The following is a 25,314-nucleotide window of genomic DNA, read 5'->3' on the forward strand; positions in this document are numbered from 1 at the left end:
TTGTGACTTGTGTTTCTTTGGCCCTAACCAAGATGAGATTCCACTGTGCTGAGAAATGCACATCCATCAAATTAGACTTTTTTTTTGGCCAGATCTACTAGTGATTCTATTTAAGTGCTCATCAGGAATAGGTGGGTGAGGTTCAAATCAGCTTCAGTTCCCAAAATAGCCATGCTGGGTAAGACTCAGTGCTGGTCCTACCAGGATCCTGTCTTTTGCAGTGATCAATAGTTCTCCTTGGAGAAGTAATGCAGAACAGTCAAATATAGAATGACCCTTCTTCTGTATAATCTCCATGACAAATGGAGTGTCAGGGACTTCTGTGGATGGATGATATCTGCATTTTAATAGCTTTTGATGGAATTTTGTGCTATGCTGGATCTTCAGTGCAATATTCTCATATCACTGATTAATTCTTTTAGCTCACATATACATTTATCCTCCCTAATAACTTATATAGTTTATTTAATATGGACAATAATTCTCTTATTCTCTTGCTTTAAACCTGCTGTCTCTAAAGTTTGTTGGCACCCTGCAGTTCTTGTGTTATGAGAAACAGTAACTCATCTACTCAACTCCTCAACAGCAAAGACGTGTGTGATTTTGACACAACTTTATGTCCCTTCAGTCATCTCTTTTTCAGGCTGAGCAAAAACAGTTGGAAAAATCACCCTAGATAATTGTTACCCATGCTTTACTGGCTGAATGGAATAATGATTCCTGTTAGTTTGCAGGAGCTCTGGCCTCATACTGGAATTAATCTGGTTTTTTTCCTTAACATCACCTTAAGGTGATAGGATAGAGCAAATGCTTATCATATCTGCAGATGACAAACATGATAAGAGTGGGAGCACCCTCTGCAGGGCAGAGCCAGAATTCAGAATTATTTTAGCAAGCCAGAAAATTAATTTAAAGGAAAAAAGGTTCATAATGATAATAATAATAATTTTTTTAAATCCATTTTTTGGCATTTAGGTAGAAACAGTTGTTTATGCAAATCCACCATGAGGCAGATATTTAAGCGGTGATAAACAGAATTAAAGCTGAAAAGTTGAACATAAATCAACAAAGATTTGTAGCAATGAAAAAGGCAACAGTCAGACCAGTGGGTGTGAAAAGGTGGCCTGGCAAATTTTAAGGTGTGTGTTCTCACCTATAGCTTTGGTATAGGACAGACCTGGAGTTTAAAGGAGGATGCAGATTATTTTGAGATCCAAGAGAAGTTCAATAAAGATGATGAAAAAAGGTTGAAGAACTGTGCAACTTTTCCATTTAAAACAGGTAAGTCTAAGAGAAGACATGGTAGGAACTATCAAATAAATAAAAATTCCTAGCAAGCCAGTAAGCTTTTCTCCTTGTCCATTTTTTTCAGAGAAATAACTGGCAAGAGAACAGATTTAACATAAGAAAAAGGCCCTTGGAAAGCACTGACAGCACACAGAGTAAGCCCCTGGAATCAAACTGGAATCAGCTGTCTGAGTGTTGCAGAGACAGAGAATTTCTACCACCAGGGTTTTTAAGGACAAATCAAACATCTGTCAGGGGTACTTAGGTCTAATTGATGCTGCTGTACAGCAGAGATGGACTAAGATGACCTTTTGAGATTACTTTCAATATTCTTTTTTCTACTGTAAAAAGAAGTAGAATTAAACCTAAGCAGGCTGACCTTGGAAGAAACCCAGAGAGAAACAAAAGAGAAGTATATGAAATTTAAAAAAAAAACAAAAAAGAGGGAGACTGGTTAAGCCAATCAGTTACTGATAGACCCTGCTTTTATTTACAGAAGCTCTACTCTAATGCTCAGTCATCACACTGTCTAAAAACTCTTTCTCTGCTTTGTAGAAAAGAAAGATGGAAGGAAACAGAGAGGAATATCCAAGGGCAAGGCACCTGCCTGAAGCATAATCAATATTGTGTGTCTGGTGCATTCAGTCAGGGATTGTAGGAAAAGGCTTCTCTGGCACGTGAGGGGGGCTGGGATGCAGGTGAGGTGTGGCATAGGCCTGTGAAACCTGGAATATGTGCTTTTGAAAATATTCTGTACATCCTTCAGGCCCTTGGCTATCAGCTCTCTCTGATCATATCTGTCTGGAAACAAAGGCTTCCCTCAAGAAGAAAATTTATCTGGGTACTGATAGAACTGATCCAACATTAATGAGTCCACACAGTTTTGTGGGAGCAAAGGAGAAAGATTTTCCCTGCTTGAGCATGACCTGTGCTGCTCTGGCTGTTCTCACCCATTTTGTTTGGTGCCATAGACACGAGTGGCTCGTGTTGATTTTGGGAACTCCTAAAATTTGCTCAGCAGAGTGAAATGGATGATGTTGTTGAAAGAAATACATTAACCTTGGTATTTCCATAAGCTAAAACTCATTTTATTCTTCCTGATCTCTCTAGAAACAGTGGAGCTCTTTGGAAAATATTTAGAAAACTGTGGTAATACTCAGTTGTAATTATTTTTTTTTTCACAGAGCAATAATAAGATATTTTAGCAGGGAACTCAAGTCAGCAATAGGCAAAAGCCTGAATGACCTGACAGTGCTTCATGGTAACATGTTAGTAATTACTTCAAAATTATTAAAAAGTGACTTTTTTCTTTTTAAGAAGACATTTTAAAGAATATCTTTCAGTCCTTATATATATATTTTTTTGACCCAGCAATCTACCCCATTGTAACTCTTACTTCTGTTGTAAGTCTTCTGAAGAGAGGGTCAGAGGAGATCTTTATTCAAAAGATAAACTTAAATTTTCTGTTGTACTGGTTTGCATAAATCTATTTCACTTACCATGTAAAAACTGAAATTGCCTTTTGCAAATAAGGCACTACCATCTTTGAAGTCATATGAGGCAAATTATTAAATCTGTGTTTTCCAGCACTGTTTAAAAGTCTTGGCTAGAAAACCAATTTTTCCTGATATTTCTTTTGTTGGTCTGATATTCAAATTTTTCTTAATCCTGTACCTCATAATGTTCATGTCATCAGCCTTGTAACATTTTTCCAGTTGGGTGTGGCTTTAATTTTTAACAGAAATTCAAATAAACTATCAAGAAAGTTTTTTCACCAGTTATCCTGTCAGAAAGGCAAACTTTGGGGTTTTTTATGCAAGGATTGGGTACTTGAAAAAGTTCCTTCAGAGCTACAGGCCTGGTGGCCAGTCAAGCTGTGGGAAAACAAGCGAAGCAAAACAAGTTTCTTAATATTTTGAGGGCTTTTTTTTTTCATTTTAAGAAAAAATAAATTGTACTCTGTGTCACTACAGGAATTTCTGGGAAATGAGTGGGAAATGCTGAACACAGTGCCAGCTCTAACAACAAAAATTCAGCAATGAGAGGAAGAGATCAGTGGTACTCATAGCAGGCTACAATACAGGCTGGAAGGACTGGATACTCTGGTTGTCAAAAGATCCTCACTGTAAGATACACTGAACTCCTTTATTTCTCCACATTTTTTTTCCTTCTAAAGCATACAGTATGTTAATTCTTAAGTGCTTTCATCAGGCACTGTAGTGATGGACCAGGGGGAATGGCTTCATACTGAGAGAGAGGAGGTTTAGATGAGATGTGAAGAAGAAATTCTTCCCTGTGAGGCTGCTGAGGCCCTGGCCCACGCTGCCCACAGAAGCTGTGGCTGCCCCATCCCTGGCAGTGTTCCAGGTCAGCTTGGATGGGGCTTGGAGCAACCTGGGATAGTGGAAGGCGTCCCTGCCCTTGGCAGGGGGGTGGAACTGGGTGGTCTTTTAGTCTCTTTCAATCCAAACTATTCCATGATTCTCTGAATCTATAAAACACAAGCAGTGTGTGCAATCCTCCTGCTGCAGACTGGGACCGTTCATCGGAAGAACCAAGAAGGCTTTAAGGCACAGCCTGGATATGATCATACTTAACTTCCTGAAGAGCTGTGATAATAGCAGTGAGGGGGCTGTAAAATAGTCTGAGCATCACTGATCTTCCCAGAACTGTGTGTTTGCTTTCCCACAAAGGATAGATAAAACTAACAGACCCCAACTTCTGCAGCTTGTGGCTGGGTGGTTATCGCAGCAGGACTACGTGGTTAATTAATGTTTATGTTCTTTAGTATTTTAATGGGAGCAATGTGTACTGCTGTGTCTGTGGCTGATATAAATATATATATATAAAATTCTTCTAATGCTACTGAGAGATGATAAAAAGACTTTATTAATTTGTATTTCACATTCTGGGTTTTGCTGAAGGCCAAACAGAGTCCAGCAGAAAGGTTAGTGGTTGGGGTGCCACGCAAGGTCCATGGGGTGCACTGCCTTCCTGTAAGCTTTACTTTTAACAGAATCCCTCATTCTGCTTTCAAAATCAACACATGATTCTCCAGACCTAGCAAAAGATGTACCCTTTACCTGGGATTTGTTACTTTTCTTTTTAAAAACAAGATATAGCACAATATTTAAGCCCAATGCACATAGTCCACACAGAGAAATATACATGAAAGAGTAAAGTCCTTAGAAGTGGTATTTTAACATGAATTTTAATTCCATACTTTTCAAACTCTCCTCTAGATTAGTGTTTGCAAATCAGATATTGTACGTAGCAGTACAGGCAGCATTTGATTTAAGAAGATCAATTACTTCCTTAATCCCTAAATAAAACCTTGCTTTTGCATGCAAGACCGAGTTTGTTTACACACAATTTTTAGGTGCAGTGAACCTGTCAACTGGCATTTCACATTATAAACAAAAACTCACACAAAGCTTTCAGGAAGGGCATATCAGATGTAACAAAATCAAACCTTCTGTGGAGAAGAGTGACAGCTTGAGGCAACCTGGCTGAGATGACACCTTCTGTCCTTAGCAGCGCTGGTAAGTGACAGAACGAAAAAAGCATTATAGTGACACATACATAGAAATATACACTGTTACAGTCAATGATCCAGACAGTGCAGTTTAATTTGAGAGGATCTTCTTACTCTTGGTTCTGGTTTTGGCCCTTCAGCACTGCTCTGCATCTTGTTCTAGACCCCTCTGCAGCACCAAGTTATGGTGAGCAATACAAACCCAACTACCAAGGAAAGAAAATCTTTAATCTTACCAATCTAACGCTCTCCAGGAAGGTCTCCATACATGAAGCACACAGAGCATAAACTCTACCTTCTAGAGAATTTTACAGTGCATTTCTTCTCCTTTTACCCAGCAGTCAGACTCAAACATCATGAGGAATCATGTACATGTTTTATCTTTTGATGGAAGGGAAAAGACAGTCTGTTTCCATTGCTGGGGGATAGAAGCCAGAGTATGTGATGAGAAAATCAAGTTCTCTGGTATATTCAAACTCTATTTTTTTTTTTTTTTATTAAAGCCTACTGAAAACCAGGCTCTATTGTTTTATTCAAGTATCATGTTAGGAAATGAACAATACACAAGCAAACCATTGTACTAGGATGTGTCCCAAGCTTTTTATATAGATTCACAGTGATAAATAGATAAAAAGACATTGCTTTCGATCTATACCAGATACTCAGGAAGAATACAAAGTGCAGCTTTTTAATATTATACAGTCTCACCCAGAGGTGTTTCACCAGAACTCTGGCACATAAAAAACTTCTTTGAAAACAGAAGTTTCCAAAGCATGACAAGCACTAAAATTGCTTCATCCAGATCACTGGGTCAGAGTTGTTGGCACAGGCTCCTTTTAATGTCCATTCCCACCTTCAGAGAGGATGCGTGAGGGCTCTGTGTACTTCGCTGTCATCAAGTAGAAAAGGGCAGGGGCAGGTACCAAGGCAAGCAAAGGCAGGTCTTGCTCAAGCTTATCCAGTTTGGAAATGGAGATGATTCCATAGGCATGAAGTAACCAGTGGCTGAAGAGGACAACGAGCCTTTTCTTCCTCACAAGCAGATCCTTGAAAAACTTGCAAAATAAAAACAATATCGTGTTAGCATTCAGCCTGTCACCCAGTACCTGACATTTAAGAGGTGTTACAGGTAGAGCACAGAGACCATGTGAAGCCTCTTGGGTTTGAGCCCTTCCAGCACACACACAGTTCCTCGGTGCACCATCAGAGGGAATTCTCACATAAGATTCCTCCAAGAGGAGAAGGGATAAAGGAAGAGGCTTAAATGTAAAATATGCCACGGAGAAAAGGCAAGAAACAAAATGGTCTCTGTTCACTCAAGTCTTTTTTACTCTGGGTTTTAACACAGGAAACGTGTTCACCTACCTCCACTTCAGAAGCAGACATGTACACAGCCAATGTAACCAAAGACAGCACCAGGATGATGTATGGGAAGGCATAATCTAAAGGCAAACACGCAACACATTAGCAGGCAAAAAATGGCAGGGCTCATCCTTCAGCAGAGAGTTCTTCCAGAGGTGTGAAGCAATCTGAGCTACTCTAGCTGCCTCTTAGCATGGCAGCACACATGCACAGCAGTGAGGGTCAGCCAAGCACCACCCTTCAACTGCTCCCTCTGAGGTTTTCTGCTGTTCCTTGCTAGAGTTACTCAACACTTACACCATGAACTGAAAAAGGCACATAATGAGAAAAGTAGTCAGGCTGAGTGGGGATTTTGTGGCACCTCTCCAAATGTGACAAGAATGCTGGAAGTTAAACCAAAAATAGCCCATCTCCCCAAATTTACACTGAAATCCATCTCCAATCACACAAACTCTGCCTTAGCAAAAAGTGGAACTAGCTCCTTCTGAAGTATTTTCCTCTCACACCCCCTCTATTCCTGTTTTGGGAAAGTGACAGTCTCTATCAGCATGGCTGAGGCGAAGCAGTGTTGGTCAGGAGCCTGGTGAGGACAGAGCTCCTAACGAGCAACCTTTTCAGGCAAAACTCCTCAACATAACCCTATGCAATATCCTCATTCCCAAAGCAAAATGTGTCCCTTCCCTCTCTCCCCTAAGTACTTAGTGTGCATTTATAGGTGTGTTCAGGAGTGTTTTTAGGAGAGAACTCACAGAGGAGGCCTCCTCCCACAGCCTGCAGCACGGTGAGGATGGGGAAGAAGTAGAGTGCTGCATAAATGCTTTTAAATCGGTCAGACCTTCCCAAACCACAGGCAATCTTCTTAACCAGGAGAGGCCGAAGCAGCATCATCAACACGAGACAGAAAGCGTAATAGATAAACACAATGGTGTACCTGGGGAAAAAAAAAAGAAAAATTCCTTAAAATGGGCAGTTTTCTCATGGAGATTCGGGTCACAACCAAGGAATTTGGGGTTTGTCAGTGAAGTCTAAAGACTTTATAGGCAAAGGGTGTAAACACAGAATGATAGGCTTACTTTTCCTAGGGGAAACAGTCAAGATGTTTCCTTTCCAAGGAAAGGAAAACAAAAAGAAAAAAAAAGAATTTTTAAGCTACATAGTGACAGGATGAGAGGACATAGTCTCAAGCTGCATATGGAGAGGTGCAGGTTGGACATCAGGAGGAATATCTTCACAGAAAGGGTGATCAGACACTGGAATGGGCTGTCCAGGCAGGTGATGGAGTCACTGCCCCTGGAGATGTTTAAGGACAGACTCAGTGCCGTGGTGGTGTTGGGCCATAAGATGGACTCGATGATCCCAGAGGTCTTTTCCAACCTAATTGATTGTGTGGTACCCTGGGCTATGCCACTTTCTTTGATTACTCAGAAAGTCATTAAGTGCTGCTAAATTCACATGAAACAGCTCAATGCACAAAAGATTCAGGGGATTGATTGTCACTGACCCCAGTTCTATCTGAACACTTCTGGCAGCTTTGAGGAGAGGCAGGGACAGACACCCAGCTGTACAAAGGGCAGGGGCAGACAGGAGCACAAACACTTCACACTCACAGGGGGTACACGGCCTCGTGGGTGCAGTGCACTGTGGTGATGTAGTCGGGGCTGGGGTTGTAGAGCATCGTGTACCAGTCCGAGAGCTTCTTCACCCTGCAGGAGCGGATGTGCAGGGAGCCCACGGGGTCGCTGACCAGCAGCGTCAGCACGGCCGCCACGCCGCACTCCAGCAGCGCCGTCAGGTGCTGCAGCACGGCGCTGGAACTGCGGGACAACACACACACACTCACTGCCACTCTGCCAGCTGCAGGGCACAGCCAAACACCCGCTGAAAAGAGGGGCCCTGCCCAGTGCAGAGCCTTCTATAGAGTGAAAATCCGCTGAGTGAGGAAACTTTTACCATCTCAGGTGGTTTAGCATGGAAGAGGAAAGAGCACTGAGGGTAACACACCACACATCTCAGAAGAGGTGACGTTGCTATATGTGATATAAGCAGAATTTCCAAAGCTGCAAGTCCTTGTTAAAGATGGTAAACATTCATATATTAAACATCCCCAGTCCCCTATATTTTCAGGACTTACAGAATCACAGACTGATTTGGGTTAGAAGGGACTTTAAAGACCATCCAGTTCCAACCCCCTGCCAAGGGCAGGGACAGTTCAGTACACTCCAGAGCCATCACTTCTTAAAAAACTCCAGTCTAACACCTAATGGCCACATGCAGCTGTGGATTTAAACCTCTTTTTTACAGAACTTCTTTGATGTAAAGACCACAGCAGCTCTGCTATCAAGACCAAAAACCCAGAATACATGTTCTTAAAGAGAAAACTCAAACCTATTCTCTTGTTGCACTCATGCAGCCCTGCTGACCCTGGCCCAGGAGAGAGGGGATGGCACAACTCCCTGCTCCTGTCTGCTGGGAAACCCAGTCCAGCCCGAACTGCCAGATGGACTGTGCACCACCACATTAAAGAGGCACACTGCCCAAGGGCAGTGACTGGAAAAGGTGGCCTGCAGGACACTTACATTTGTAAATAAACCCTCCTACAGCTCCTCTAAACTTACATGCAACCAGAACAGCTCAACACAAGGGTGGATGGGGCTCTGAGCAACCTGGTCTACTGGAAGGTGTCCCTACCCCCAAGAGAGAGTTGGAACTGGATGATCTTTAAGGTTCCCCCCAACCCAAACCAGTCTAGGAGCCTAAGAACTGCTGCAGTTCAATTCAGCTTCTCTGATTGATCACTCATGGATAAAAGATTTCCAATTTTAAATAACTAATCTAGAGAAAGACTACACAAACCTCTTCTTTCCAGAATACCACTCAATAAAGAACCAGTGTAAAACCAGGGGCAGCATGGCCATGAAGCCGAGGTACAGCCAGTCATAGCGGTCCGGAGATCCCATACATTCCCGGCAGATTTTGTTGTCATCGGTTCTTTGGCCTCTAGGACACACCTACATAAGGCAGAGGCTGTATTTACAATCCCAGTACCAACAGCAAATCACTGCAGTTCCTGGAAAAACAGCTTGAAGCAGGACAGGGCAAAACATACACCAGATTTTTAAAGAAATGAAACAATAACCCCAGTAATTTCTCAACTTAGACTTGCTTTCTCTGGGTCTTCTTTTCTAATACAAACAAGGGTGAAGCATAATTAGAAGCCTTTCACCCAAGTCTCCATTTTCCTCTTCTGCTATCACACCACTCCCTTTCACCTCAGCTCCCTCACCAGGCTGCTCACAACCCCTGTTCCCCAGTTTCTTGCTTCCCTTTCATCCCACCTTCCCTGGACCTCGTTCTCCCTTAGCACTCCAATGAAATCAGTGTGCACAGTGATTTATTTCAGCACACCTCTCCACACCATCCCGTTCTGTTCCAGCATTTCCAGCCCCGCCACTCAGCTCGGGATCAGCATAGAGCCTCCAGCACCTCCTTCGGGAACGTGACACGGCGCAGCTCCCGTTTCGCTCAGGGAGCTGAGCCGGCCCCCAGCAGCCCCCGATGACCCCGGCCCGCAGGGGCTGGGCTGGGGCCGCGGTGCTGCTCCCAGCGGGACCCGCCTGAGCTCCCGCACCGGGAGAGCGCCGGGCCACCCCTCCCCGGCCCGAGCCTCGCACTTACCCCGCAGTCCCCGTAGGTCTCCACGGAGCCGTTCACAGACAGCACGGTCCTGCCGCAGTACAGCCCGAGGCAGGCGGGCTGGATGTCCACAGCTGCGGGGAGAGCGCGGGCCGCGTTACTGGGAGGGGCACCGAGCGCCACTCGCGGTCCAATCCGCTGACAACATCCTCATCCACACCTCCACCCTCGCTCCCAGCCCCAGCCCCAGCCCGGCCCGTCCTACCGGCGCGGAGCATCGCGGTAACCCAGCACCGACAGCCCCCGGCACTTCCGGCTCGGCACTTCCGCTTCCGCCGGGGGTCGGCTCCACGCGGGAACGTGGGCGCGGGAGCACGCGAGGGGCGGGGCTCTGGGGGCGGGGCCGGCGGCCGTGGGCGTGGCTTCAGCCGGGCGGGGGTGGCGGGGGCGTGGCCTCGGCTCGGCGCCCAGAGGGGGCGCGGTCTCTCTGGCGGGCGCGGCCTCGGGGGGGCGGGGCCGCGCTGTGGGCGTGGTCTCCGGGGCTGTGGCCCCGCGGTGCCGCCCCGGCGGAGCGGGCGCGATGGCGGCGCGGGGCGGCGGCGGTGACAGCGGCGGTGACAGCGGCGGTGACAGCGGCGGTGACAGCGGCGAAGCGGCACGGGCGCTGCCGCCGCACTCGCCCTCCGGCGCGGTGCTGCGGACGGTGGAGATGCACACGGGCGGCGAGCCGCTGCGCATCATCCCGCGGCTGGAGGCGGCGGAGCGGGCGGCGGCGGCGGGGCTGTCGCTGCTGTCGCTGCGGCGGGAGGTGGCGGCCACGCAGGACCACGTGCGGCGGGCGCTGATGCACGAGCCGCGCGGCCACGCCGGCATGTACGGGGCCGTGGTGGTGCGCGGCGGGGCGGCCGCGGAGGGCGCGCACCTGGCGGCCCTGTTCCTGCACTGCGCCGGCTACAGCGCCATGTGCGGCCACGCCGTGATGGCCCTCGGCCGCTTCGCCCTCGACTACGGGCTGGTGCCAGCGCCCACCCGCCCCGAGACCGCCGTCCGCCTGCGCTGCCCCTGCGGGCCCGTCACCGCCTTCGTGCCCTGGGACGGCCACCGCAGCGGCAATCCCGTGCGCTTCCACAGCGTGCCTGCCTTCGCTGCCGCCACCGGTGGGAACCACTGGGTTTTTGGGAGGGTTGGTGGTGGCCGTGCAGGTGTTGGAGGTTGGTGGCCTGGCTGAAGGGCATCTGGCAAATATCTCCCTAATTCCACTGAGGAATTCATCAGAGGTCATCAGGGATGCTGTAAGGTGTCACACACTGCTTTCTGGCATAGGAGTACTCAAATTATCATCCCTGTCCACTGCCCTCACGTGCAGCTGGGTTCCTTAACTGTATGCAAGTCCATGGCTCAGCACGTTTTTCCCCTCCTCACCTTCTTTGTTTTCCCTGCTCAGACTTGGCCATTGACGTCCCTGGCCATGGGAAGGTGGTGGTTGACATCGGCTACGGTGGCACTTTCTACGCCTTCCTCAGCGCCAAGCAGCTGGGCCTGGACGTGTGCTCTTCAAAGACCAGAGACCTTGTCAGTGCTGCAAGTGCAGTGACAGAAGCGGTGAAGAAACAGGTATGGATGAGCACTGTGGTATCCCAGCACGTTCTCTTTGGGGCGACTGCACCAGACAGAGGCTCAGGATGGTGGGAAAGTCCCATTCTTCCAGCCCCATGTTGAATTTCAGAATCCTTACAAGGAGCCTTCCTGCTTCTGTCTCTGTTACCTGCAAAGCAGTGGTGGAAACACAGCAATGTGGCCTTGTCCCCTTCCTCTGCTCTCTCACAGAAGCTGCACTGCACGTGCTGCTGTTGTGTGCATTTGTGACCCTCTCTGTGCTGTTCCCAGTTCAAGCTTCATCACCCTGAGAGTGAAGACCTAGCTTTCCTCTACGGCACCATACTGACAGATGGGAAGGACACCTTTAGCGAGGAGCCCACCACCAACATCTGTGTGTTTGCAGATGAACAGGTACAGAAAGGGGCTCTTCTCAGGCACATGAGGTGCCACCCTTGTCCCTTTGGCCCTTCTTACATCCACTGCAGAGAGGAGAGACCGTTCTGATTCTTGGTTTGGGCAGTGATTGCTTGTGCTGCTGTCGTATCTCTGGAGTGTCGATGCACGCATTCTGGTTTTGCTCCTAATGGCAGAAGTACTTCTGCACACCTTAGATGGTGGCATTTTAAAAAGGTTCATACCCATAAGCTGTTGATAGGAGTTTTCCAGGAGTTCAGGGGCTGAGACAGGATCCCAACATAGTGCATGTCCCTAAAGTCCTAATCTAGGGAACATCTGCTGGGGGTGACGAGAACAAGAGAGAAATGGGGTGTTAAAATTCTGTTCTTGTCTGCAGTGCATAACGTATCAAATAAATGGCAGGGGAAGTTTTGGTTGGACTTCCCAGCAATGAGGAGTGTGGAGCACTGGGACAGGTCACCTCAGAAGCTGGCCAACACTGTGTTTTTGGAGATTCTAAAAACCAGGCTGGCTGGAAGTCCCCTCAGCGTAAGGAGAACCAATCTTGCCTGGATGTGTGAGAATGGGGCAGGTGGCCTCAGCCCCTCTCAGTCCTTTTGCTATGATGCTGGGAAGATTTCAAGTGCTCCTAAATAGCCTTAGTGTTTATTCAGTCATCCATCCCTAACTGTGCCAAAGCCAGTCACAGTGCAGAAGTACCCCAAACCTGTTCCTTTGTTCCTTCTCATTTGTGATGTATCTGGATTCTCTACAAAACCCTGGGTTAGAGGGGTTTCCAGCAAGTGCAGCGTAAAGGTGGCAGAGAGAACTGAGGGAAGCAATCTCATTTTGTACTAAACCCCAAAACACCAGAGCTGATTCATCTCTTGTGCTGTAGGTTGACCGAAGTCCGACAGGTTCGGGGGTGACAGCTCGCATTGCCTTGCAGTACCATAAGGGACTCATCCAGCTGGACCAGACCAGAACCTTCCGGAGCAGCACCACAGGCTCCTTGTTCACCGGGAAGGCAGTGAAGGCAAGTGGCTTGTGCTGGACTTTCCCCCTGTCTCAAGGGCTGCTGGAAATGTGCTCAGTGGGGAAGCATAAAAACCTTTCTGTGCCTGGGGAAGGGTGTAGGGAAGGAGGGAGATGCCTGCAGGTCTTGCTTTCCCATGAGTCTCATACTTCAAGGATTTTAATTAAGACCTTGTTGTGTTGCATGGCTGCTTTGGGATGTACCAGGGCAGGGCAGAGCACTCGGTGAGGGGTGTCTGTGTAAGGGCCAGGTAGCACTAGAATTCCATGGGGTTGGGATAGTGGAGAACCTTCTGTTACCTCTATCCTGACCCTAATCCCTCTGCAGGAAGCCAAGTTTGGGAACTACAATGCCGTCATCGTGGAAGTCTCGGGAGAAGCCTTTTACACTGGTACAGCCACCTTCACTGTCGAAGAGGAGGACCCGCTGAAACACGGCTTCTTCTTCAAGTGACCCGAGCCACGGGTGGTGGCAAAGTCTCACTGATGGTGCTGCACTTCTCCTGCCCATGAATTTCTGTTCTGCTTCTCCACACGGCTCGTTGTGACAGGAACAGCCTTGGGTGGTGTGACAGCATTTGTCACATTTCAAGATAACAAGGCTTGTTGCCCTGTTGTGATTAGCATATTGGGGGCACTGTGATTAGCATATACAAGCTGCTCTGAGAAGCCATGGTGTTTTTCTTCTTTTTTTTTTCTTTCTTTCCAATAGTTCTCAGAAAACGGAGCTGGTCTTGGAGAGCTGCCTTCAAATTTACGTGCCTTCTGTATGTCTGCAAATTATGAATTTCAAAGCCAGATTTGTATTAAATGCCAGCTGAAAACACTGCTGTTTTCCTTGTTTTCACTCCCAGAGCTCATTTCCAGGATTCTGCTGATGTATCATGACTGTTGGTTTGAATTGCTAGCTCTTGTTGTCTCCTGCTCAGCCAGCTGTGCTGCTCTGTCTCATGCCCCAGCTTCCCTGCTCTGCCTGTCCAGACAACCCCTTACTCACTCATTTCACCCCACCAGAGCTCTCCTGCATGCCAGGGCTGGATGCAGGTATTTGATCAGAACTTCATCGTGTCCCTGCTGAGTGTCCATGCTGTGCTGCTTCCCTAAGCCTTCCTCTCTTGCTTATCTTGCACCACTGGCTGGAAATACCCCGTGGTTAACTTTCAACAGGAGCAGCTGTGTTTGAAGGTCTGAGCCATTACGACCTTTGACTGCTAATTATTTACTGATTTTGTTTCAGTCCAGAGGCAGCTTGTGCAGCAGAGTGCAGTCAGTGCTTGCTTTGCCAGAGTCCCTCCAGGGGAATACCAAGCATTTGGAGTGGCAGGAGCAGAGCTTCAGACCTCTGGTGGCCTGTCACTTCCACTGTGTCTCTGGACAAAATGGTACTTGTGAATTGAAGACACTCACAGGAGGGACTAGTGCTTGTTAAAATGAGACATGAAAATGAGAATGATCATCTGGTAGCTCACGCAGCAGAAGGGAGAAAGTCATACTGGTGGACTTAGATAAGGTTGGCATAGAAAAGCCTGGGAAGAATTTCTTCCCTCAGCTTGAAAATAACTTTGTAGCAGCAGGCAGCAAAAATCCCTGATTTATACAACTGTGCTGCCAACAGAGGTTTTTTAGGACAGCATCTAGGGCTCTTGCTCCCAGCTTTCCTGCAACTCCCTTGTAAGTACCGTACAGCCTCTGGTCTGGGGGAACAAGAAGTGACACCCTCCATGCTTGCAGGAGCACACTCTTCCATGTGTTTTCATCTTCTGGGCATCTGCCTTCTGATCAGCCCCCCAGCCTGGCTCCTGGGGAGGATCTGGGACAGCAAGTCACAAAGCACAGGATGTTTGGAGGTTCTTCAGTCATTAATTGGGGTGCAGCCTTCATTAGCTATTCTCTACCCCCATCCCTAAGAAACTTTTCAGGTAGGGGCAGCAGGCAACTATAGTATGGATGAGAGTGGGGAGAAAGGGTCCTGCTGCCCATTTGGGGGTCCCTGGCCTGATCCCTCTACAGCTGGTGATCCCTCAAGCCCCAGCCTGGTGAGCTGGGGCGGGTGGTCTCAACTTCCACCAAAGTGTCTGGGGCTTGCTGGTCCTTCGTGGCCGTGCGGGGAGAAGAGCTGACGGGGGCTGCGAGGGGAGCGCGTCCGTGGGGATCCATCGCCGACTCTGGGATGCAGATGACGCCGGTGTGGAGTGTGGTCCCCCGGCCCCACTGCTCGGCTGTGGGGGCTCCGCTCCGCCGCCCCCGGGTCCAGCCGGGCCGGTTCCCCGGGCAACGGCGGCCGAGCGACGTCAGCGGCCGGCGGGGCCTCCGGGAGCGGCGGGGCCGCGAGCAGCGGGGCCTCTGCAGCCGCGGCGGGGCCGGGGCATGAGGCTGCGCATGGAGCCGGCGGCGGCCGTGCCGGGCAACCTCTCCCGCGGCGGCGGCGGCAACGAGAGCGGCGGGGCGGCGGCGGCGGCGGGAGCGGCGGGGTGGTCGGCGGCGGCGCTGGCCTCGCAAGCAGCCGCGCTGCTGCTCATCTTCGCCCTCTCGGCGCTGGGCAACGGGGCGGTGGTGCTGGTGATCGCCCGGCACCGGCAGCTCCGCACGGTCACCAACGCCTTCGTGCTGTCGCTGTCGCTGTCGGAGCTGCTGGGCGCCCTGCTCTGCCTGCCGCTGGCCTTCCTCAGCCTGCTCAGCCGCCCGCCCGGCGCTTGGCTCTTCGGGCAGCGCCTGTGCCTGGCCAGCGCCGCCCTCCACGCCGGGCTGGGCATCGCCGCCACGCTCACCATGGCCCTGCTCTCCTTCGACCGCTACTGTGCCATCGTCCGCCAGCCCAGGCACAAGATGGGCCGGCGCCGCGCCGCGCAGCTGCTGGCCGCAGTCTGGCTGGCCGCCCTGGCGCTGGCCGGACCCTGGTACGGGCTGGCGGGCGAGGGGCGCCGCGAAGCCCGTCCCGGCGCCTACCGCTGCGTCTACGTGCTGCCCTGGGGCTCCTCGCGGCTCGGGCCGCCCTACGGCGCTGCCCTCATCGTGCTCTGCTACCTCCTGCCCTTCGCCGTCATGTGCTTCTGCCACTTCAACATCTGCCGGGCGGTGCGGCTGGCCGAGAGCCGCGTGCGGCCGCTCACCACCTACGGGCACCTGCTGCGCGCCTACGGGGAGATGCGCACGGCCACCACCGTCCTCATCATGATCGTCTCCATCATCTGCTGCTGGGGGCCCTACTGCATCCTGGGGCTGGCCGCTGCCGCCGGCCGCCTGCCCTTCTCGCCCACCATGGACGCCGTGGCCAGCGGGATGGCCTGGGCCAACGGCGCCATCAACCCCCTCATCTACGCCGCCCGCAACCCCAACATCTCGGTGCTGCTGCGGCGCAGCCGCGAGGGTGGCTACAAGACTAGGAACAACATGGTCGCCTACCTGTCGGTGCCGGGCCGCCAGCCAGAGCCCCGGAGCCGGGCTGAGCGTGTCCGGGAACGCTACATCAATCGGCACAGCGGCCCCCCGGGCAGCGCCCTGTCCTCCTCCAGCCCGGCCAGCGGGGGAGAGGTGGCCATGTGGGCCTGCAAGACTCCCGCTGTGCTCTTCTGCCGGGATGGGCAGCCGGACACGATCTCTGAGGCCACCTTGAAGGCCAAAGCAGGCACTATCGACACCAGCCTCTGAAGGGACGGGGGGCATGGAGGCGTTTGGCTGTGGGGCTGTCTCCCTGAAGAAAGTCCTGGTGCTCGGAGCCCTTTGCAGCCAGACTACCAGGAAACTGGAGAGATGGGACTGTGTTTCTTGTCCACTGTGTGAGCTCTGGTTTGCTGACCCAATCTGCGACCAGCAAGAGATCCACAGGGAAGGGAAGTTCCCCTTCCTTTTCTGCAGGCCTGATGCACCAGTGACAGCCACCAAGCCCAGCCAATGCAAGAGCTCAACTGCAAGAACAGGACAGTGTTTGCTCCAGTCCTGCAGAAAGTGCCGCAGTGAAGCTCAGAGGCTGACACACCAAAGCAGCCCAAAATGACTGACTGACTCTGTGAGCTGTTTGTTAAGTGCCAAAAAAGCAATTGAAAGCTGAGCAGTGGCAGCTGGAAGCCACTCTGAAAACACCACACTGTGAAAACCGCATCATGGCAGGAAAATGTTGCTTTTACCCGTTATATGTGGAAGTGCCAACAGTCATAAAGTCACAGGCTCTAGGACAGGCTGAAAAAGTGATCTATATTTATATTATTTTTTTGATTTAAACCTCTGAAGCATAACAAAAAAGTAATTGTGAAAGGGAAGATGTATGATACCGGGAGGGAAGGAAAGGAAGGTGATACCTCAGTTGTCAGAATTTCAGCAGCCTTTTCTCTTTTTTTGCAGGTACAGTCAACTTAAAATACTATGAGTACGAGAAACATGAGTTCCTCAGACAGACTGAGGTAAAGGGTGTGGGCGTAAACTGTGCTGTGCACAAGATGTGTGTTTTCTTTTTGAGCTCATCCGATGTGTCTCACATCTCCAAGGGTTTTACCGTAATTAGAGGAGCTGTGTGAGAGAAGTGTCTGAAAGGAGAGGTAAAGCAATACCATGTGCTCCCTGGGCGCTCTGCAGTATGTGAAAATGTGTATATGCACAGAACAAATATTGTTGTATTGATGGCAACAATCCATCCATGGAGTACAATATTTAAAAAACAGCTCTGTTTGCTGTTAAAAAAAAAAGGAAAAAAACACCATGTAAGCGTGATTGCGCAGCATAAATTCATGTGAATTTATCAGTGCAATCTTTTTGTTCAAGGGCCCAAAGCCTTAAATTAGTATTTTGAATCAGAAATTTAGATTTGGCCTTCATTTGTCTTTGCCAGAGTTAAGTGTGAGACAGCGTTTTTCCTTGTACAGGCTTTAAAAATACAATGTTTCAGTTTTACCAGATTTTTCAGCTGTTTGTGATGCAAATGAACATCGTATCATTATTTTGTGAGACAAGAAATAAATTGTCTTTTATGCAGGGGATGAAAGTGTCTCAGCCTGGCATCATTTTCGGACCAGCCTTGGGAAGGGAACTCCTGTAAAAAACTGCCAGATGAATGATAGTAGGGAGATCTAATTGTGAAAGTTTAATGCAGCTGATTTCCATGCGGTAAGCACTACCATAACCTTCTTATCTTATGCTCCTGAAGCCCATGAGGAAAAGATTTGACCCTTGACTACTGAGCACCGCTGATTTACCCTGCAGCTACTGGATTTTGCAAGTTGAGCAGTGTTTTCTTGCTGTTTCAGAAAGAAGCTGTGCAGAAAGCCCACAGCTTTTCACAGGAGCTGTTTGACAGCGAGTGAACAGTGGTGGCTTGTTGGAAGGGCAGGACAGGAATTTCTGGCACACTTGCCCTTCCATAGCAGTGTGTGGCTAATGGAAAGGGGTGGTTGTGAATGATAAGATTGGATTTAACTCTTACCTGGTTAGCTGCAGGTGGTAACAAGGAGATTGGTGGAGGATAATTGACCATGCAGAGCATATGGCTGAAAGCCCCTGAAAAGGGTGGTCCTGCTCCCCTCAGTGCTTGGCTCTGGCCTCCTTCCCTGTCCTATCTGTCCCCACCACCTCAGCTGACTCAGGCACTAAACAACCACTGATTCCCTCTTTTTCATGCTGGTTTCCTTTTCTACTTACTTCATATCCTGACCACTGTACCACAGGCCAGGGAAGCATCCCTGTGGCAGTCACTTATGGCAAGGGAAGGATTGGGGGTGTCAGAACTGAGGGAGCTGCACTAGGAGTGGAAGTAACACAGCTTTCTAGGAAAGTGGTAGTGAAGCTGCCACTGTGTTATTGAAATCTATAACACAGATTTCAACATATTTTTAACAAGCTCAGGCTGGTGCATGTTAGTCTTGCATGTGAGGAGTTGAATGGGGGCAGCTGGCTGTGGTCTTGGAGGCATCACAAATTGGCACATTCCTGTGAAACGCTAACTTGGGCTGTAGCAAGGGGAGATTCTTGACCTGATCCTTTTTGACATGGACCTGCTGCAGCTCCAGTAGAGAGCCAGCTTGTGTTTTAAAGCTGTGCCTGGCCTGTGCTCCTCATAATCATAGAATCATATAATCATAAAATCATTTCAGTGGAAAAAGGCTTCTTAGGTCATCAAGCCCCAGCACTGCCAAGTCTACCACTAACCCATGTTCCTAAGTGCCACATCTACACGTCTTTTAAATGTCTTCAGGGATTGTGACTTTACCACTTCCCTGGGAAGCCTGTTCCAGTGTTTGACAACATTTTCTCTGAAGAAATTTTCCCTGATATCCAATTCAAACCTCTTCTGGTGCGACTTGAGGCATTTTCATCTGGTCCTGTTATTTGTTACCTGCGAGAAGAGACCAACCCCACCTGGCTACAACTTCCCTTCAGGTAGTTGTAGAGAGGTCCCCTCTAAACCTCCTTTTCTCCTGGCTAAACACTCCCTCAGCCACTCCTCATATCACAGCACTGTTGAACAAGTCAGGTACACAGGTCTCTACAGCCACATTTTTTCATGTATGTTTTAAAAAATACAACCAAATGGTCTTAAACCACAAACAGCAGCGAGAGACACACACAAACCACAGCAAAGGCTGCAGGCTGCCTGCCAAAACAGTACTTGAGATGCTGCTGAGTCCCAGCTCTGCTGAAGGTTGCTGCCTCTCACCCAGCACCACAGAGTGGGTGAGAAGGTCTGTCCCTGCACCTCACAATAGCTCCATGTGTTCATCTGGGAGAAAGAAATCAGTGGATTTCTGTTTTGCTCTAGCTCTGAAAACTCTGCCCATGGCTGCAGCTGCTTGTTCTTGGGTAAGAAAACTTTGCAGCAGGTGGCTCCTGGCCAAGCCACTATGGGACATCACCACCACGTCTCCCACACGTCCATGCTGCTGTTACCCCAGTTAGAGATCCCCTTTCTCTTGGCTGAAGAACTCCAAAGGCAGCAAGACACTGATGTTTTAGACACTACAAAACTAGCTGTGAGGCTCCAACCCTCCAGCCTCTCTCTTTTTTCCTCCCTTGAGATGAGCCTGGACAAAGAAATCTGCACAAATCTTGTTTGCACAAGGATATTGGGACACATTTTAGCACACCAAAAATCACATGGATTATTCTGTGCAGGATATTCAGCATAAGAGAAAGAGGAGTTCAAGTGATTTGAGGGCCAGTTCAGCTCTGGATATCAGAGACAACTTCAGTGAAAGGCAAATTAAAAATGAGTCCTTGGGCTCTTTAGTCTCTTGTTGACTTCCCAGCATACTTAAACCCTCAGTTTAAGAGTACCTTATTATTTGGCAATGATACACATGCCACTGACTGAACTAATGCATTATATCTTAGAAGGAAAACATTAAGTCCTGATGAATGACAAGCATTTTAGAACGTACTGCTCCAACTGCATGCAGTGCAGTGGTAGTTTTCCTGCTGATTTAATCGTCAGATTCATTCAAGTAGTTATTTTCCACTCCCTTCTTAATCTCTGGATGAAGCCTCTGTTCAAAGCAACTGCTGTGTGCATAACTTACAAACTGTGAACAATTAGCAGTCCAATTAGCAGTATTTATAAGTGGCAGCCTGATGGGCTGTAAAAGATGCCATAAATCACCAGAGCTGGGATAGATCAGGAGTACAAATCCCCCATTGCCACTTCTCATTCAGCACTGGTGTTGGTTCCTGTATCCAGTAGATGCCAGCAGAGACCTAAGCAGCCAGCACAGCTCTCCCGGTAGTGATCCTGAGAAAAGCCTCTTTCTGTTAATGAGATCAACCACTCTGCCTCCAGGACTGCTGCTTCCCAAATACAAGCACTCAGGGTAAGGATGGGTTGTGACTGATGCCCGGAGAGCACCTCTCTGAAACCTAGCTTGAAAGACAGATTCAACACATGCTGCTCTTTGGGAGGTTTGTTGTACAGGCTGAAATGCATAATTTGGAGAGCACATCAGAAAAGCAGCATTTTGTGCATGCAGGCCAGAGCAGCAAACCTGCAGCCCAGAGGGCTGGTGAGATCAGTCCTAGTGCTGGCAGGGTGCTTAGTTCAGCAGCACAGCTGTCTCTTCATGCTGGATGCTTTTGTACTTCCACATGGCAACTCTGATTATTAATAATAAATGGGTGCACATCTAGATCTGCTTGCAAAGCATTACAGAGCCTCAAAGTGGTAACTAAGTTCTGGAAAGAAGAGGTCCCGAGTCCTACAGGAGGAATAACCCACAACAGGATCCAGGCTTGGGGGACCCCATGCCCAGCTGTGCTGTGCTGCTTTGCTGCTGCAAGCCTTGGGCTCGCCATGACCAGTGGGGTGAGTCCCAGTGGCTGCACTGGGGCTGGGTGGGGGAGGACAAGGCCAGCCCTCCTCCTAGACCATGGCCAGCCCTCCTCCTAGACCATGGCCAGTCCTGATGTTCCCAGTCTGCAGAGCAGTGATGGGTTGTCAGTGCCATGCTGTCGGCAGGGCACTGCCTGAGTCCTGAAGCATTTACAGTCACCACAGCTGAAGTGCTTGGGCAACAGCTCAGCATTTCTAGGTATTTTTTCTAGGAAATCACCACTGCAAGAAGCAGGAGGAAAGGTGATGTGGAGAGAGACAGACTGTAAATCCCTCTCAGTGGCATGAAATGGATGAGTCACTGGGGAAATCTAAGTGAAAGTAGCAGAAACCCCAGGGCACAACACCAAGGCCTGCATGAATCTATCTGGGGAGTTTTGGATGATCTCAGCCAAGAAGACCCCAGGAGGCTGTGACAGAAGGAAATTTAACAAGGGGGGCTGTTTGCTGGGGCTGTTTGTACGGGGTGGCACAGCACACCAGTGTGCCCACAGGCTCCTGGGCTGATCATAAGAGATGAGTAGGATCCGGCTGCGATTCATCAGAGGAAGTAAATTCACTGTGAGAGGAACCACTTGTTATTTGTGTTATTTCTTGACTTAATGGCACTGAGCTCCTCCAAGTTCAGCTGGTTTCACAAAGGCAAGCACTGCCATAAGCCCACAAAACTGATTGGGGAGCAATTTCCGAGTACTTGGGATCCTTAATTTTATACATCCATTACTCTCACCTTTATTTTTAATCTTATGTCTTGCATAGTCAGTTCAAAAGCTAATAAACTAAGGGAACATATAAAGGTATTCATAAAGGTATTCATAAAGGTAACAAAGTTTTTTTAAAAGCTTTGCTCAGACCAGAGGATTGTGCCTTTCCTCTGGGGCCTTTTGTTGTGTGCACTGAAGAGTTAAAGGTGTTTGCAAATCACAGTGCTCCACACGTGTTCTGCTTTCCCTTCAGACATGGGGACACCTCTTCTCCTCACCACCATAAAGAAAAGCAGGAAGATGAAGAAGTGAAGACTTTGGGGAAATTGCTCAGGAAAATGATATTCCTCAGTTCCTGGGATGGACACTGGGAGTGGAAATAGTGCTGATCAGCCTTCTACATCTGGAGGATCATCCATGTTTCTCCCAGGGGCCAGAGTCAGTCTAGCTGAAGGCAGCAGGAATATCTCCTCCTGCTTCTGTCAGCAGTCCTGATGCAGAGCCTTAAACACTTTGGGTAGTGCTTGGGGGCTTGGCCAGAGGGATTCACTGAGTTGTGCATGCTCAGAGCAGGTGTAAAATTATCCTCAGATTGGGGCTGCACACAGACACCAGGCTGGATCCTATGTGAGATTATGGGTAACACCAGGCTAGCCCAGCCCACCCCACTCTGTCAGAGAGCAGCTGGGAGGATGCTGGTGCTTCAAAACCCCTCCGGGTGGGCCCTACAAATTAACACACCTCCCAGGGCTCACTTACCCTCAGGGCAGATGTGGACAAAACCAGCAAGATAAATTTTTCTGAAATTCATCTTTGCCTCCCAGCAATTCCCTCATGACCCCATAAATGTAATTTGCTTATCTGATTTAGCAACATTCTCTGAACTAATCTCAGCATCAGGGATAAAAAATGCTCCAAGTAACCAGGTCACTTATTTTTTTCCACTGGAATTTAATGTGCTGCAGCACTTGTGCCTGATCTGTGCCTGTGGCTTCTGTGCCCAGTCTGGAGCATTTTACAGAACATTTGGTAATATAGCATCCCTGAGGTCCTGTCAAGTTCTGAATACAGCATCTGAATTGTGGAGTCTTTACAGAAAATGTAACTCAAATGGTGATCGCCTCCTGCTATTAAACTGGAAATATTTGCCATAGAAACTAGGGCTTGTCTGAGTGCTTATCACTGATTTCATAGTAAAAAGGGTTTTAGGCAAAGATTAGGAGCTGGGTGAAGCACAAAACTGCAGCTTCTGTACTTTTCCTTGAGTCCAGGGGATGCTCTGCACAGAGTTTGGCAAAGTAAAGCTGTGTGAAAACACACAGGCACAAATTCAATCAGATGGAAAAGCTGCTGGTACCCCACAGCACCCAAAGCCCAGGTAAAGACAGGTAAAGCACTGTCTCAGCCCAGCTTACAGCAGTGTCCTGGCAGGCCAGAGGCATGGGTTAGGCAGCAGGAACAAAGCTGTGTCCTCCAGACTTGCTGTGGTGATGCCCAGGATAATCCTGGTTTAGAGCAGCTCTGCTTGCTGTTGCCCCAAAAAAAGTATGTGTGTCCTGCCCCTCCTGCAGAGCCACCTCTGAGCTGAGAGCACATGAGCAAATCCTGGAATATGGGCCAATAAAGAAAGTAATGGGAAAATGGCAATTTCAATGACTTACCTTCACGGAGTTACCCTGGGAACTGGGAAACTCCAGCTTAAATTCAAATTCATTGCGGTGTGACAACAGAATGCATGCAAAGTGTAAGGAAAGCTGGGTAGAAACAGGCTGCCAATGCAGACCCTGGCACTGGGGCAAGTGGGGCACTTTGTGGTAATTTCAAAAGCCACGGAAGTAAGTTCAGATGACCCATGAAACTGTTTTGAGTTAGTTTATCTTACACACGTGCATTTTTGGTGCACACATAGTGCATCAACCTGAAGGTCGGGCATTGCCAGAAGTCACAGAGAAGCCACAAGCAGTGACCTTTGGCTATTGACTCGAGAGAATTAAAATAAGCCCTCCTCAACCATGCTGGGGGAAACTTACATAGAAAATTTAGCATGAGAACTTTTCAGACCACAGTAGAGATCAGAAAGGAAAACATGGAGCGGAGTTGATTCTGTATTTGACCGCTCTAAAATGCTGAAGCTGGAAAGGGCCGGCAGATGGCACTTTTCCTCAGCCTTTGCTGAGCCTCTGCTGGGGCCCGGCAGCACGGGATTTCTCCCTGGCTTACCCGCACACTCTCATCCACCCTGGTTTAAGGCTAAAAATGACACAAAATGCTCAGAGGTTTCAGGTCAAAGCACTTCTGATTCAAAGAGAGAACTCTCCTTTTCACATGCATCTACTGGAGGACCCCGAGCAATGCCAGGGAGACAGCTCACAGGAGAGATGTCTGCAGGATTTGCTGCAGGAGATTGGGGTGGAGATGGGGCTCATCCCCTCCCTCCTGCACACATCACCTTTATGACCACTTGGCCTCTCCTGTTCCCCCCAGAAACAAAGCTCGACGAGCATATTCCCCCAAAGCACAGGCTGGTACAGAAATAACCAGATTTTACAGAAGTTGAGAATCACAGAATCATAGAATTGTCAGTAATCACAGAATCGTTTAGATTGGAAAAGATCTCTAAGATCGTTGACTCCTACCATTCCCCAAGCTCACCACCAAACCATGTCCCCAAGTGCAATATCTACATGGCTTTTAGATACCTCCAGGGATGGTGTCTCCACCACTGCCCTGAGCAGCCTGTGCCAATGTTTGGTAACCCGTTGGACAAAGCACTTTTCCCTGGTATTTAATCTAGGCCTGCCCTGGCATAACTTGAGACTGTTTTCTCTTGTCCTGTTGTTTGTTACCTGGGAGAAGAAACCAACCCCCACCTAGCTACAGCCTCCTGTCAGGGAGTTGTGGAGGGTGAGAAGGTCCCCCCTGAGCCTCCTTTTCTCCAGGCTGAGCCCCCCCAGCTCCCTCAGTTGCTCCTCATCAGACTTGTGCCTGTTCTGTGGCACTCCAGCAGTGCCAGCCCTGCACAAGGACTGCAGATCTGATGGGGCTGTGTGACAGTGATGATGGCAAAGTGCAGTTTTACCCCAGAGCATCTGCTTGAGGTGTGACATTGGCACTGGCAGTGGGGACAGGGCCAGGTCCAACCACAGCAGAACTGGCAACATCCCTGCTTTGCTCACCCTTTCCCGAGGGTCTCCAGCAGGGATATCAAAGTCTGACAGGTCCATTGGGCCCACTGTCCCGTTTCTTGGGAGTAAATGAACAGTCCAGAAGTCCAGCAGCTCCTGCCAGTGGCGCAGAGTGGCAGTGCTGCCAGCAGGATGGGAGCCGGGTGTGTCTCACCGCCCAGCCGTGCCTGCCCTACTTATGAGCTGAGCTTTGCATGCGATGCCGTGCCTGCATCAGGCCATTGCCACAACCCCTTGACTCATCTTTTCCAAGCTGGGGCGCGCTGCCAAGGG

The 25,314-nt window shown here is 49.2% G+C and overlaps 3 protein-coding genes across 3 annotated transcripts; 2 read left to right on the forward strand and 1 right to left on the reverse strand.

The window, feature by feature from the left end:
• Positions 1–4,201: 4,201 nt before the first annotated feature.
• On the reverse strand, positions 4,202–10,142 carry JKAMP (JNK1/MAPK8 associated membrane protein). The gene is made up of 7 exons (XM_082282983.1): positions 10,083–10,142; positions 9,860–9,951; positions 9,038–9,192; positions 7,792–7,998; positions 6,934–7,115; positions 6,188–6,264; positions 4,202–5,877 (listed from the first exon to the last, which is right to left on the reverse strand). Exons 1-7 carry the CDS (start codon positions 10,093–10,095, stop codon positions 5,659–5,661), a joined length of 945 nt encoding a protein of 314 aa, XP_082139109.1. The 5' UTR covers positions 10,096–10,142; the 3' UTR covers positions 4,202–5,658.
• A 408-nt stretch (positions 10,143–10,550) lies between these two features.
• L3HYPDH (trans-L-3-hydroxyproline dehydratase) lies at positions 10,551–13,673 on the forward strand. Its single transcript, XM_082283647.1, has 5 exons — positions 10,551–10,974; positions 11,262–11,431; positions 11,705–11,827; positions 12,711–12,852; positions 13,180–13,673. The coding sequence occupies exons 1-5, from the start codon at positions 10,662–10,664 to the stop codon at positions 13,299–13,301; spliced, it is 870 nt and encodes a 289-aa protein (XP_082139773.1). The 5' UTR covers positions 10,551–10,661; the 3' UTR covers positions 13,302–13,673.
• Positions 13,674–15,214: 1,541 nt separating this feature from the next.
• GPR135 (G protein-coupled receptor 135) lies at positions 15,215–16,495 on the forward strand (the record flags this gene model as incomplete). The annotated part of the gene is made up of 1 exon (XM_082284356.1): positions 15,215–16,495. One exon carries the CDS (start codon positions 15,215–15,217, stop codon positions 16,493–16,495), a length of 1,281 nt encoding a protein of 426 aa, XP_082140482.1.
• Positions 16,496–25,314: the final 8,819 nt, after the last annotated feature.

This window comes from Coloeus monedula (genome assembly GCF_965178545.1).
Source record: "Coloeus monedula genome assembly, chromosome: 6".
NCBI classification, from domain to species: Eukaryota; Metazoa; Chordata; class Aves; order Passeriformes; family Corvidae; genus Coloeus; species Coloeus monedula.

Excerpts from the sequence above, each read along its gene's own strand:
- JKAMP (XM_082282983.1), bottom strand. Across the intron at positions 9,193-9,859 it reads AGACCTACGGGGACTGCGGG|GTGTGTCCTAGAGGCCAAAG; the intron begins GTAAGTGCGAGG and ends TGCCTTATGTAG. Across the intron at positions 7,999-9,037 it reads TGGTATTCTGGAAAGAAGAG|TTCCAGCGCCGTGCTGCAGC; the intron begins GTTTGTGTAGTC and ends GTTGTCCCGCAG.
- L3HYPDH (XM_082283647.1), top strand. The coding sequence starts at position 10,662 with ATGCACGAGCCGCGCGGCCACGCCGGCATGTACGGGGCCGTGGTGGTG. Across the intron at positions 10,975-11,261 it reads TGCCTTCGCTGCCGCCACCG|ACTTGGCCATTGACGTCCCT; the intron begins GTGGGAACCACT and ends TTCCCTGCTCAG. Across the intron at positions 11,432-11,704 it reads CAGAAGCGGTGAAGAAACAG|TTCAAGCTTCATCACCCTGA; the intron begins GTATGGATGAGC and ends TGCTGTTCCCAG.